Source organism: Pyrgilauda ruficollis, unplaced genomic scaffold, assembly GCF_017590135.1.
Source record: "Pyrgilauda ruficollis isolate IOZ18807 unplaced genomic scaffold, ASM1759013v1 scaffold13, whole genome shotgun sequence".
In the NCBI taxonomy this organism is placed as follows: Eukaryota; Metazoa; Chordata; class Aves; order Passeriformes; family Passeridae; genus Pyrgilauda; species Pyrgilauda ruficollis.
The window spans coordinates 7983833-7999135 of record NW_024511432.1 but is presented as its reverse complement, the minus strand read 5'-3'; the positions used below and the strand labels follow the sequence as shown (position 1 = coordinate 7999135).

The window sequence follows — 15303 nt, the reverse complement described above, 5'->3', positions numbered from 1 at the left end:
CCTGTGCAGGGTCTGTCTCAACATCCATAATCAAAATGTTTGCTGCAATGCACTGTGTGGGAGCATAATCACACACGACTAAAGTACATAATCATATCTGTGCCATAAAAATAGGCTAAAAAATAGTAAAAATGCTTAGCCAGGAAAATAATGTTTAGCAATTTCTTTCTCTTTCCTTTTTTTTTTTTTTTAATTTAAAATATATGTGAGACACCTTGTCTTCAAGATTAAGTCAGGTTTTGTTTTTTCCTCTTCTATGGCAATAAAATAAATAAAATAAATGCTTTCATTTATGCAAATGAGGAGAAAATGTGGCCTCTTTCAGCAATAGTAGCTATCTGCCTGTTGCTACCTTAAAATCACAGCAATCACATCTGGTAACTGCCCTTTTCTCATGTTTCCACTAGTTTTCAGACTTCCTCTTGTGGTAGCTTGAGACTGCGCATCTGGATGTTTTAAGCATACAAAGGAACTGCTAGAGCAAGCAAAAGGGAGAACGGTGCTGAGAGTTAAGATGTGCAGATAAGCATCTGGTGCACTTTGCAGCTAAAGTAACGGACAGACAGCGGGGAAAAGCTTTTTCCAAAGAGGAGAGCACAAGTTTAGGCAGAATGAAGACTCACATTGGCCGTGGCTTCGTTTTTAAAGTACTATTCCTCCAAGTTTATCTTTTTAACAAAACTTTAGCCGCACCGTCACCAATCATTAAGTTTCCTGGAGACAGCACTCCCAAAACAGACAAAGAGCTAGCAGTGGTAAGTGTTGGTTTCATCTTTGCTTCGGGTTTATATTGTTGTTTCATAAGCAGATGTTTCTTTCTTGATTCAGCTGAGGCTAAGGAATGACTGTAGCATTCTTTCCCTGGAGTCTCTGGAAGTGCTAGCTAGCTAGCAAAGGTATCAGCTTTCAAAAGTTAAAACTGGAGCCAAGTAATGTTTCCTCTCTTAAAATTTTTTAAGCCAGCAAAGAAAGTTGGTTTTTGGGGTATTTTTTCCCTTAAGTCTCAAGATACAAAATATTTTCATGAAATCCTCATGACTATAATCCAAAAATTGCAATGGTAAGAGGGGAGAAGGGAAAATAAGAGACATCTAATTTTTTTACTTAAATCAAGTAGAAGTGAGGGCAGTTGAGACTCCCTTAATGCATGTATCACAGCTTTCAGAAGCGTATTTTCCAGATTGTTTACTGTGTGCTGCATAAACACTTCTTTAAGGGACACTACAACTGAAAGCTGGCTCAGATTTCAGAAGCCATTGTGACTAGTTTTGACTTTGGAAAACAATCTCACCGAGGTTCAAATAATTATTTTTTTTTCCCAAATCCAATCTGGAACAAAAAAAGGAGTTTGTATTTCTGTATATTAGCAAATTACAGCTCTAACTCTACAGCATTTTATTCAAACCTTTTTTTAGCCCTGTGGACGTTCATAAAAGTGACATTATGGGGGAGTCCATTTAAAGGGAGATTGAGATGGATTATCCTTATTTTAGCATGTAAATTTTAGACTAAATTATAGACTATTTCTCTTCTTCAGCAGTAAATCCGTTTTAAGGAGGATTGAGATAAATTATTCTTATTTTAGGACACAGAGACGTGAAAGTTGGTCACTTTTCTTTAGGAGTTTGTGTGCATCTTGGGAAAGCTTGCCAGGTTAAAGAAGGTCTGGGGGAGGGTACAGAGAGAATTTCAAGTTTGGAGCTGTGTCAGAAAGTTTAGGAAAAACAGACAAACAGACCCAAATAGGGCATTCCTCAGCCGTTAACAAAAAAATTCACCCAAGGTTTTGCCTTAGCAGCACAGTAGCCAAGAGCTGGGGGTGGGGTCAGTGCATTTGGGAGAGGAGAGTGGGGTCCCACGTGTCTAAGAGCAATTTAACTACTCTAAGATAATCTCTTTTCTTATACACAGCCAGGCTTTTATTCAATAACTGCAATCCACATCTCCCCTCATCTCTGTTTCTTTCAAACAACCTATTTATTATGGTACTCAGAGGAAAATTACAAGCTGGTTTAACACTGCAGTCCTTCTTTGTCTTTCTTGGGGTATTCTTGGGCAATGCTAACTGGCTGCCTTTCCTCACGCCCTCCATCAGAACAGCCCCAACACTCAGCATCAGAACACAAATTGCTATGTTGCAGCTGGACCCTGTTTCATTAATGGGCTGGATCAAAATTCCAGATCACCACAGCTCCCTGCTGACTCTGAGGAAACAGCATTTCACATCCTAGGCCAAGATGTGGTTTGCATAGACATTACATTTTCTTCAAGATTCTCTCCTCATAGAACAGCTGATCTTGGTCATTTTTCATCTTCAATAAAATCTCCATTTTAGGAAAAACTGAAAGGGGTTAGCTTTTTATTTAGAATCCTAGTAAGTAAAATTCTTCAACATGCCTCAGTTTATAGTTTTGATTGTATAGCTTGCTCCCAAACCTAAAATGGCAAGAGCAGCAGCCTGGTTCTTCAGTAAACATCTTCAGTCCTCACGTGCAGTCTGTATTACACCACGTACGTCACTGGGGGATGCAAGCTGAAGCATAAGAAAACCCACCAAACTACATGAAATGAAAATTAGGATAAGAACCAACTGGCTTGTTTGATTCTGTTCTCAATGCGTTTCACATCATTTCCACCAGGCCCCATTAAGTATGTGTGGAGAGCAGCTCTGGAAGCAAAGCTGAAGCCACTGTGTGTCCTTCATTTGGCAGTGCCACAGTCCCCCCTGGAGAAATAGCACATCAGAGGTTACAAAAATCACAAAAACCAGCCATAGTCTGTGCTCAGTCATGATGGATGGAGGACCTCCTGAAGGAAATGGTGTAACATCTTGATTAAATCCTTTTCTGAGTAATCCCTGAACCATTTCCTATGCTGGGCAGATGAGGTTAGCCTGGACTTTGTGAGCAAGGTGGTGAAAGCTCAGCTTGACCAACTGCAGTTATCAAATATCCTCTGCTTTATTTTGCTGGTGTTGTGGTTTTATCCCCAGTCTCCTGGGTGAACTTGAGCAATTAATTAGACACATGAAACAAGGTTTCTCTTGGGAATACTTGGTGGCACAAGAACTTAAATGTGCAGTCATTTTGTCAGGCTTCTTGCAATCCTCAGTTTGAAATAGTTATCCCTGATATTCCTTGTATATTTTTGGCAAATACACCTTTACCTTATTCTGGTGTTTTCCTCCCTTGGACTTGTAGTAAATATCTGGGATACCAAACCTGAAGGGTGTTTTTTCCTCAGCTGCAGACTGTTTTTACTGGAAAGACCAATAACTTGCAGCTTTCCTGTCTCACAGCACCATTGGCAAGGGCATCCCTCAGCTCTGTGCAGTGCCAAGCACCCATTTGGGTGCAGTTTGGGAATTCCTGCCATTTCACCTGGCTGTAGCTTCTCTTTCACAGAAGGGCATAAAACACTCTAAACCCATCCTTAAGAGAAGGGGAGGAGACTTTCATGGGTGTTATTTTAGGAGATGAAAATAATGTGATTTGTGCCATCTTTTGGGTCCCTTATGACCCCTCTTTTTTAATGAGAAAGAACTTTGTGAACTGCCACCACAGCTGTTTCAGAAACATCAGTCTGGCCATAATGTGCTGCAGCATTCAATGGAGTTTTAAGTATGCAAATATTGATTGGCTGTGGTGTCCAAGCAACTGAGATGTTACCAAATACTTTCTTCCTCAGGTCTTTGCAATGTTTGACTCAAAAGCAAACACATCCAACATTCAAACAGCTCTGTCAGTTTGAGTAAAGAACGGGGTTTTTCTTTGCAATCAATGTGATCTCATTTGTGGGGTTGCTTTGATTTCTTGAGAAGTTTCTCAATAATGCAGACTCCTCCAACAAAACATTGCACAAAATCTAAAACTGTAAGCACATTTATACATCATAAAGAAACAAAAAAACCCCAAACCCATTCTTACTCCACAGTTCTACATTAAAGCTTTATGCTCTAATAACTGAAAGCAATTAATTAACTAAAGGTGATAGCTAATAATGGAAATGATTGTTTAATTAGCAACATCATGTGATCAAGGATGCTTTGTGTCAATTAAGAAGATTCTGCTGGTCCCTCACTTACTAGTAATTGTATTTTTTAAAATAAAACTTGCAAATTACAGAAGGAAAGCTAACATAGAATTATAGTGTTTATTTATTTATAATGATTATTTATTTTATTAATTTTAAAGTCTTTGTTCTGTGCTTTTTTTTCCCCAAGCAATACCTGAATAAATACTATGGTTGCCCAAAAGACAGTTGCAATTTATTTGTCCTGAAAGATACTCTGAAGAAAATGCAGAAATTTTTTGGGCTGCCTGAAACAGGAGATCTGGATCAAAATACTATTGAGACAATGAAGAAACCCCGCTGTGGTAACCCTGATGTGGCCAATTACAACTTCTTTGCAAGAAAGCCAAAATGGGAAAAGAATCATATAACATACAGGTACAGACTGGTAATGGTGGGCTCTGTTCACATATACCCATAGCACTTCCAAGAACTAAAGAAGGCACGTAGAAATGCAGCAGCTGTTTAGAGGGCGAGACAAGATTCCTTGAATTAGAACCCCCTGGTGTTTGGGTAACTAGCAAATGCTCTAACAAATACCTCTGTCATTTCAAATTGTAATATATCAGGAAGAATCATATCAGCATCAGTTTTGTGGTTCTGGTTGAAACTGAAGAGATTTTGGGTTTACTCTTTGCTCTGCAGCAAGCATGCCAAGGGAGCTGGAGCAGGAATATCTCACCTGCCCATCTGCTCCAGGAGGACCAAAGTAGATTGATTGCAGAGGCCAAACTCCTCTTCATTCTGCAGTCCTAAAAAGGAGATTATTAAATCAATTTTAAAATCAAACAATTGTATTTCAGATACATGCAAACATGAATAATAACAAGCCTATTGCAATAAGTTTGGCATCCTCTAATTTCATCTTCTGATGAGTTAGGGACCAATGCAGCTCTCATTGTGGTAAAACCTCATTACCTTAGGTGGCCCATGAACAAACATTTACCACCAATGAGAAAAACCAGCAGATTTGTTGTAGCTGCTTGACTTAGTCTGCTGTTTCCTCACAAGTTTGGACTCAAAGCATTCCTTGGGCTGCAACTAACCTAATAACGACTGAAAAAACCTCTCACAGTCCCTACTTGCTGATGTGTTTCCTCTGAATCTTCCTCATCCTCCTTAGGCACAAAGTAGCTTCTCTCACTATGCACACTGTCTGTGCTGCAAAGAATTGGAAACTTGTCTTCACATGGAATATAGCAGGCTATAATACAAGGTGTTAAGAAGTCCAGTTAAAACATACAAAGAAGAAGAAAGCAGCACACTTAAGAGTTTGTCCCTTTCTCAGGTCAGGCCTACAGCTTTGTCTTACATGCTTTTTCCTCTTATTTCCCCATGTATCTTATTGCCAGTGTATCCCACACACAGATAAAGGATTAGCATTCCACAGGGACTAAACAATATATGGATAGCAACAAAGGTGAGGGAGAAGGGCTGCTTTTCTGTTCTTATTAAAGATCAAAACAATCCACACTTGAAATTTTCAGAATGTTACTGAGCTCCTTTTCTGTTCTCAGTGCTGATGTAAAACCCAGAATGTTTTGTGCAAGGCCCACTGCCATCCAGGCTTTACAGCCTCTGGGTTTATAATTTTCTTCTTGCTGCTGAGTCAATTCCAAAAGAAAATAAACAGTAAGTGCCACATCTAAACTCATCTCTGAATCCAAGGGAGGTGTTTAGATGTCAGTGTTACCTCTTAGCTGGTTTCACTGCTGAGCCTACTCTGTGTTGGGCAGTAAACAGCTAATACAGGGAGGATGTTTGTGTGTTACTTAACTGTTGCTTTTACCTCTAAGGATTATAGGCTATACCCCGGATTTGGATCCTGAGACTGTAGATGATGCCTTTGCTCGAGCCTTTCAAGTCTGGAGTGATGTCACACCACTGAGGTTTAACCGAATACATGATGGAGAAGCAGACATTATGATTAATTTTGGTCGATGGGGTATATACTTTTTTTTACTTATGTTTTTGGTTTTGTTCCTGTCATTAATCCTCAGCTTAGAATGATCCACACTCAATAAGCAGCACCCATGAGCCTTTCTGGCAAACCTTGTCTTAGTTCACACTTGGCTCATACAAGCTAAGATCTAATTTCACTAAGACTTTGTCTTATACATTAGAGAGAGAGGGGGATATGTATTTATACAATATCCTTACACTATATTTATCTTTCCAAAAGAGAATTGCTAGGGGCAACATTTTATTTTTAAGTTTACAAATCAGAAATAGAACTGAGACATATTGGTACAGATCTTCAGATGGTCTGAGCTGGCTTCCTGCCACAGAAGAGAATGGAATGCCATCATACCATTTATTTATAGCTCTCTTTGCTGTTTTACAGTGATAGTGGTGAGGGTTCTAACATATTAGAGCTTAAAAATGGATTTGTGACTTCCAATTTTGACTACATAACTGGTTTCCATTATTTTAGCATGGCAGATTGCAAGCTTTTGATGCATTCTTTGATCTTGAAGAATTTAAAAATATGGATCAGAAGCTCAACTATGGTTTGAGTACAGATGATGATGGGTGACTTGATTCATTTTTATTGTGCATGTCTCCTCAATTAATTTTGGTTTCCCCTGAAAGAATTTTTATGGCTTTTCAGTGTAAAGATAGGACATTTAACTTCTTTTGGATAGTCACAGAATTTTTAATACTAATGAAGATACTTGTGCAGCCAATTACTTGGGAGGTAGACTTTGAAAGTTAAGTGAACAGTTCAAAGAATAACTGAACTCTTTGTAAAAGCTTTCATTTCAAGCTGGTTTTCTTTACTTTAGCTACTGATGAGTTGACCTCAAAAGCTGCAGAGATTCTGTACACTCAGGACTTCAGATCCTCATCCAGACTGGCTTGGTTTGCAAAAAAAAAAAAAAAAAAAAAAAAAAAGTCTACAAAAGCAGAAGTGTTTCTGCTGGTTTTAGTACTTGGCTAAAGCCAGCTAAGGAACTGTGGGCAAAGAGCTCCTTCCACATTCAGTCATTGCTATCACTTTACTGCAGGTCAGATTCACAGGGGCTGAGACGTCCATGAGGTTTCTTCATTTTTAACCTTTCTCTTAAGTAAAGGGTCTACTTTGAAATAAATGTGAGGTGCAGCACCGAATATAGGTCAAAATCTTGTCCTTCACAACTGACACACTAGTCTCCTGAAGGGAATTAACTGAACTAGTATTAGGATTGACACCAGCCTGAAATCAGTGTAACAGGGGAGAGAATCAGGCCTGTGTATTTAGGGCTTCTGTTAAATGCCAAGACATCAAACCAAAAGACCAGAAATGATGCAACTGGAGATGCTGGCAGCCAGCTTTGATGCACAGGTCAGTGTGGTGGGAGAGCTATGAATACCAGGGCTATGCCCGTGCCAGCCTGCCTTACCCACAAGTGGTGTACTTCCAAGAAAAGCCTACAGTGTAATAACAGCAGAGCTGCTTAACCTGCTGCTGCCCTGTGAGCAGCCTGAGCCCTGGAGTGCTTGAAGTGGAGGAGGAATAGGCTCCTTCAGGGCTCAGAGCAGCAAGAGCAAGCTGCCTTTCCAGGGCTCACTGCTGAGACACCCAGCTGTGCCTTCCTGCTGCGGTAGTGAGTACCCTGCACAAAGGAAAGAGCACAGCAATCTCAGATGCAGGAGAAAAGAGCAGCCTGCAAAGTGAAATCTGCCTTTACTTTCCAATCTCTGTGTTGGAGAGTGGTAGGAACTACCTGCAAATATCCCTCATACACAATATTTAAGTTACAAATCCCTATCAGCCTCCACCAAGAAACAGCTCAGTGTATGCAGTCATACATCTCAGGTACAATAATTCACTGTCCTTCACAATTTTTTATTTCTTTCCACCTCACTTAGGAGATATAAAATACCATGCTGTGACAACTGCAGTACTGACACTTCATGTTCTTTGTAAGAACTGGCTGCTTCTCTTCTGGATCAGTCTTGCTAGCACAACCCAAACCAGTACATTCACTCACTAAAGTATTCTGTTGCTGTCTTGGATGGGAAAGTACACATGATAATCATCATTCATGTATGGACTCTGCCTGAGGTCATTAGAAACTGCTTTTTTTGTCTGCTCACTCCTGCAGAACATGGTGATGGCTATCCCTTTGATGGCAAAGATGGTCTTCTGGCTCATGCCTTTGCACCAGGACCAGGAATTGGAGGAGACTCCCATTTTGATGATGATGAACTGTGGACTCTTGGGGAGGGACAAGGTACCAGGCTTTTTCATGTTTCAGAACATATGGCCAGCTGGCTGCTCTATTTTAATGCTGCTTTAAATGCTTTCATTGACTGTCAGGAAATATTAGGAGGTGAATATTCATTTATGCAATTTAAAATTTCTGCCATTAAAAAAATGCTATGCAGAAGTAACTTATCTATGCATTAGTATATATTCCAGCACCAATACTGTATTCATAAGACTCCATGTCACAAACTGAAATAAGCCCCAGGATCTGGGTGTGTCTGTGTTTCCACCCCGTCCCCCCTAGAGCAAATGTCATGCAAGGCCCATTGGAAATACCAAAGTTTATGAGGCACAAGGCATGCTCAGCTCATGTTCAGCTGCTGCCTGGAACCTTTGAAACTATACTGAACATTTTAGACCATATTACTTAAGAAACTAAATTACTAAATGTATTAACAGCACCTTTTTAACTTTGCCTTGCCATAGTAACAACATATATATTTTTCTGGGCTGATTCTAACACTTCACCATGAGTAATATCCATGGAATTATTTTAAAATTACCAGTTTATATTTCAGCTATGATCATCTTGCCAATAGAGAGACCAGCAGCATATTGAATTTCAAAGTAGAAATTCAGACTGCATTTCTATATCAGTATCTTCCAGGAAAAGAAGATGTCCAGAAACTGTATTTTTTGTATCAGTGGGTGGCTAATTTCACCACTGCATTTGTTTTCCTTATAGTGGTCAGAGTGAAGTATGGAAATGCAGATGGTGAATATTGCAAATTTCCCTTCTGGTTCAATGGCAAGGAGTACAACAGCTGCACAGATGCAGGACGCAGCGATGGATTCCTCTGGTGCTCCACAACCAAAGACTTCGATGCAGATGGCAAATATGGCTTTTGTCCCCATGAGTGTGAGTAGACCAATATTTCTACTGTTTTTTTCCTGGCAGACTGTTCCCTTCTTCTTTGCTCATCCACTTCTTCTTGTGCTTTTCCCACTTCCTTCCCTTTCAGATAAAGGAATGAATGTCTTTCAGAAATCATAACATACCAGTATTTGTACAAAACTACTAGAAGTCCATGAAAACTAAGACTGTACTTAATATCTACCTTTTTGGAATTTGAACAGAACTGTCTTTCACAAGAATTTTTATTTCATATTTGGAAACATTCATTTGCATATTAGACAAAGGATATAATGTCTTCATGTAGTCATAACTTTTTTAAACTATACACAAGATTGTCATTATTATCTTTCAAATGTATTTATGACAATATGTTTCCTGTTAAAACAACAGGAACACATATTTCTGTGCTTGAAAATCTTGATGAGATTTGCTTGAAGATATAACATTTCAGACAATTTATTGGTATGAGTGTTAATTTCATCTCCTGTGCATCACAGAGCAGGAAACCTTTAGAGAAGCAATTAAATATAATTGGCTGTAGCCTACTGAGATAATTTATCAACAGTGAGAAGAGTAGAGAAGGTAAGGTGCTTTCAGCCCCTCGTTCCACCTCCTGTTTGCTAGTTCCTGGCACATATATTAACAGCCATTCCCAGTACTGCAGTTTCCCACATTCATTTTTTCCCCTTTGTACATAACCAACTATTAGCTTTGTGGCGTGTTTCATCACTCTTTACCTTTCATATCAAGCCCTGGGTCACTAAAACTGCTGTCTATTACTCCTGGGTCATAACAAATAAGAAGAAAGTTTTAAAGAGAACAAACCAGAAAGCAATGGTTTTTTTCAGATTCATGCTACTCCTGCTTGAAACAATAGCATTAAACTTACAATATTATGGCTACATGCAGTCAGTACAAGGAAAGAGAATGCAGATTGCTGAAAGAAAATTAGTGATGCCTTAAGCTAACAGCTAACAGGGGTTTGCCAGCCCAAGAGTGCACAAGTAGAGCCCAACATGTCCCAGCACACAAGTACTGTCACACATGTACATGTATTAATGTCTGTAAAAAACCACATTTTTCAAAAGTTTGCAGGTATGTGTACATAGAAAAAGTTCAAAACAGGATTCTCTGGAATCCTGTTGTAGCCAAACACTAAATGGATTCCTGCTTGACAAATTGTTCGACTTTTTCAAGCAAGACCATACAGTTTCAAATACAAGATTACTTATTTTCTGCATCAGGATGGTGGTGGTTTCCAAAGACAATCTGTTGTAGAACATACCAGTCTTCTAGCCGTAATCTGGTAAAAAGTTATTCTTTCATTTCCAAGCCCCTAATTGCCTGTTCCAGATCACATTTAGAGCTAGGATCTACCCTGGTGACAGCTATTTATACAGCTATAGAGGATGAACAAGCAGGAATACGAACTTTACACAGACTACAATTTTTTTTTAAAGTTATTGTTAGTGGTATGGCTCTCAGAATCTTTACTTCATCAGGCTATAAGTGTGCACATGCACATAACTGCACAATCTTTTTTTTTTTTTTTTTTTGGTGAAAATTTGCCATCTCCTTAATTTCCCACCTTTCTCCAAATCTCCTCTTCCTCGGGTTAATTCTTTCAGACAGAAAAATAAAAATTTGGCTCATTTCTTTAAAGTACTGCAAGCACTCAGATACAGTCAGAAGGAAGCCCAGATTACAGGCAGCTGGAGAAATGGAGATCCACATTTACCCTGACTGATACACTTCTGTAACATCCTAAAGTCATGGAAGGCTGAAAATGTATGCAGTGAAGCACTGTCAGAGAGAGCTGGTTCTGAAAGTGAAGTTCCTGGAAGTGTCAGTGTCAAGGTTTCTGAAATGGAACAGAAGGGTTTCAGCCTTTTGTTTCTGATGTAATTGTTTTGCAAGACCCATGAACCGTTATGCACAGATGTTTCTTATTAAATGCAGAGTGGCATTGTTCACTCATTATTCCAAGGCACCATTTGCTAAACCCCAGTTAATACATTCAGATAGGGGAGGATTTACATCAGAGACTCTGTGTTGGGGGCAACATTCCTGGTTGTTGGCCTTTGTTTCTCTCATGCTTAACTCACTGAAGTTAGTTCCAATTATTCTTAGTATAGAGCCACAGTGCATATATGGAAACATCTTTACTGCTATGGTGCTGCACCAGGTTTCTCTAAAGTTAATCCCAGATCTGTACCCCAAGTTTGTAAACTGATTGAACTATAGTTTGTCAAAGCAAAAGGTAAAGCAGGAAGTTATCTACCTACTGCACAAACCTTACACAGGTGTGTTGAACTTCTCCTTTGCCATATGGGATGAAGGGATCCTGATATCTCTCATTTCCAAACTCCACAGACACTACAGGCAGTTTAGGCCCCTAACTTTAGTCCTGCAAGATCTAACAATCTGCTCTCTGCCTGTACCTGCCTCACACTCACCCCAGTTCCTACCGCTGCCTGTCAGCTCTCCCAGGCAGAGCCCTCCTGGAGCTGCAGCCACCTCCACCTTGGATCTGTGCCACAGGGGTTTAGCAGCCTTCCAGCTGAGGTTTCCTGACATCACAACTGGTTGATTTTTCTGGGAAGAGCTAAAAGTAAAGTTCACATATTAGTAATGTCCAGTCTGAATCTGCTCTCACGTCAGTGTATCTTCAGCAGTTTTTAAATTGCTGAGCTTGCCGTGATGCAGAACAAGGCCCTTTAAGATCCCCTTACAAGTAAATTTGCCTTCTGTTTTGGGGAAACTGCCCCAGTCTCCAACTTCCATTTACATTAAAGCAATTTTATAGTAAGGAGGGGGGATTGAAAACTTAATAAACCATTGTTGTTACCATCACATGATGTAGCCTCAAGCAAAATGAAAAACTGCATTCTGACTGTGACTCAGAAAGGCTGCATGCAAACTAAGAGACTGGCTTTCCATATGGTTTTTGCAATTTAGCCACATGTAAACCAATATAAAAACGGCTATTAAAATGCAGAGTTTGCCAGACCTAGAGCTGGAAACAGCTCATGGTAAGTGAGTCATCTAAACAAAGTTTAACTTTGCTCTCCAATCCTATCATTACTTTAAAAAAAAAAAAAAAAAAAAAGAAAAAAAAAAAAAAAAGAAAGTCCTTCTCCAATCATAATAGCCACAGTCCTAGTTAATGCACCTTTCCTATCTTAGTACAGCATCTGAGACAAAACCCAGCATTTGCAGCTTGCTCTTTCGGGGAGGCACAGTGTGTGCTGCAGACAGGACCCCATCCATGCCCAGGATGAAGAAGGATGGAATCACTCTTGTAGGCAGAGCAGAAGTTCAGCAAACGTGTGTGTGACCCACGCCTGCAAAGCTCCAAATCCTCTCATTAATGGGACTGGAACTTCCATAACTTACTGGTTCATGTTCCTGGTGCTGTGGCAAATTACTGGTTTAAGTGTAAAAGGCAAAATGGACCATCTGTGTCACAATAGCCCATTGTCAGAGCCATTTCCCAGTCACCCTTAAGCCAGAAGAGGTCTGGGGGGTTTATTTAGTGCTACTCTAAAGAAGCACACACATAAACAATGCCTCTTCCCACTGATGCACCAGACTTAGCAAAGGCAAACCCCTCCAGATCCTACACAAACCCTGAGGCTGCAATGGCTGTTGAGTCATCAAAAACAACAGCAAAGTTAGAATTAACCTGCCAAGCTTCCCACATACACATTTGGGTTTTAGCTGCAGCTTTAAACTGGATGAGAGAGCGGGGAAAAGGTGCCCTTGGACATCTTAAAAAGGCCAAATCATGCATGCTTTACCTGGGAATTCAACAGATAAGTCATTCTGCAGTGCTGTTCTTAAAACTCCAGGGGAATTAGTAGATGAATGAAGGAAGGATTTTTAATCTCTGTTCAGGACAAGGCCTAGAGCAGTTTGTTGCTTTCACAGACTTCTCTCACCAGCACATGGCACAGCACAGTGTCCTACCACAGAGGATTCCCACTGATAGAGCAGCCAGAAGACACAGTCAGATTCACAAGATGTCTGATACTCCAAGCCACCTGCCTTTTCACAGAATTCAATTTGAACACACATTTTTTAAATATCAGCATGTGAGATTGTATTTGTCTTCCTCTAGATATTCCAGAAAGTTTAGTAAAATCCTAAAACGAAACCCAGAACTCAAGTCATTTGAATATGAACCATTTTAATTCCTCATCCATGAGAAAGGTTTCTGGTTCTCAGGGTTGAGCCATGGGGCCTTGCTTGTGCATATGGACTGACAACAAACACTCTTCATCCCTTCTCCTCCCCCAGAAGACTAATACAAAACCTTCAGAAACACTGACCAAGCAAAGGACAGGAGTAGCCTCCACTCATACTTGTCCTCTCCTGCTTCTCTATTGAGTGGCTGAGCAGAGATTCTCAGAAATGAGAAGCAAACAGAGAGGAAGAACCTACCGGTTATTATTCAATTTTACTGTACACCAGCATTTTGAGAAACTCTGCCCAAAGTCTGCCATTCTAGCTGACATCTCTGACAGAAGGCAAGTGAATCAGCACAGAGCCAAGGAACATGAGTGACTTGCTCAGAACCCTCTTTCTAAATGCTGTTTTAAGAAGGAATATCAAGTTTGTGTTATGAGTTTGTGCTAAGATCAATCAGCCATTCCCTCTGCACACTTGTGAGACTGTAAGAGCCCTGGTCTCTCTTGCCAAGGCATTTCAGTGCTGCTGTAAAACAGAGGTTCTGAGTGTGAAGTACATCACATCTGATGGGTGTCCACTGTCTGTCCAGACCTGGGCACATTCCCACAGGCACACTGGGAGTCCTTGTTGATGCTGAGCTTTGTGTTTTGACATTTTCCTCTCTGTTCTCCCTACAGCACTTTTTACAATGGGTGGCAATGGTGATGGGCAGCCATGCAAATTTCCCTTCAAATTCCAAGGCCAGTCCTACGACCAGTGCACAACAGAAGGCAGGACAGATGGGTACCGATGGTGTGGAACCACTGAAGACTACGACAGAGATAAGAAATACGGATTCTGTCCCGAGACTGGTATGAGGAAGGTTGCTTGCACAACACAGACTAATTGGTCATTGTTTTAACAAGACTCCTTTGGCACACTTTCAGCAGAGCACACAAAAGTTGATGAGTTAAACACAATTTCAGCAGAGGTGGCCAAGGATGTAACTGGAACAGGAGCAATCTGTTGGTGTGTCACAGCACAGGTTTGTCAGGAATACACAAATGGCATTGAACATACAAATGCCTGGCTACCACTGCAGGATAATTACAAGCAGATTACAATTTGTTAATGGCCCAGGAAGGGAAGTCTCATGAGACAGAAAAAGTATGAATAATATTTTAGTTTAATACTTACCATGTACACTTGTAAAAAGGAATCCTGTTTAGTACGTTAAGCTTGTGTTAATAGATCTTTTCAGCAATTCAAAAAAGCTTAGTGAAATGGTTTAGCCATGGAAAGAAATGTCAGCTTTCTTCAGACTTTTTCATACTTCCTAACTTGAGTTTTACTACATAAAGGAACAAAAATTAATTTATAGTGTTGAATAGCTTGGCAGGTGTTCATTTTGTGACACTAGAGCCATAAGCATACAGACAAAGTGAACCATGGCAGCTCTAAAATCTGTCTTTTAACAGGGCCAGCAGGAAGCTACATTCAAACCTACATGCATCCTGCTTTTTGATTTTTTGGGGTCTCTTGAAAATGGCCTTACTGGTATTCAGCTTTCTTCTACTTTTGATAACCAGGTGTAACCCTTTCATTTTACATTACAGATGCTTCAAAAAAAAAAAAAAAAGAAAAGAAAGGAGAAATTCATTATAACTTGCTACAAGGTTAGGAAGAGAAAATTCTAAAGGATCATTCAACAGACAAAAGAACCAGTATATCTAGAATCAATGTATTCAAAGTCAAAGGTAGCACAGTCGCTATCACTGGAAGTAAGAAATACTCTTAGTTTAAGCTTTTTTATTTCAGCATAAAAGACTATTAATAAATAATAATGAATGAGAAATAAATACTAATAAATAATTAGGGACACAACCAGTCTTGCTTCTGTATTGCTGTCATGTACCTTCCCAGAAGACAGACCATAACTGGAAAGGAACTGTAA

The 15303-nt window shown here is 39.9% G+C and overlaps 1 protein-coding gene across 1 annotated transcript in view; it reads left to right on the top strand.

Annotated features, from left to right (window-relative positions):
• Positions 1-448: 448 nt before the first annotated feature.
• MMP2 (matrix metallopeptidase 2) overlaps positions 449-15303 on the top strand; it is a 29401-nt gene continuing 14546 nt past the window's right edge. Inside the window, exons 1-6 of the mRNA XM_041458917.1 lie at positions 449-755; positions 4223-4449; positions 5868-6016; positions 8160-8288; positions 9009-9182; positions 14048-14221. Of these exons, the coding sequence (XP_041314851.1) occupies positions 612-755; positions 4223-4449; positions 5868-6016; positions 8160-8288; positions 9009-9182; positions 14048-14221 (997 nt within the window). The 5' untranslated portion in view covers positions 449-611. The remainder of the gene's footprint in view (positions 756-4222; positions 4450-5867; positions 6017-8159; positions 8289-9008; positions 9183-14047; positions 14222-15303) is intronic.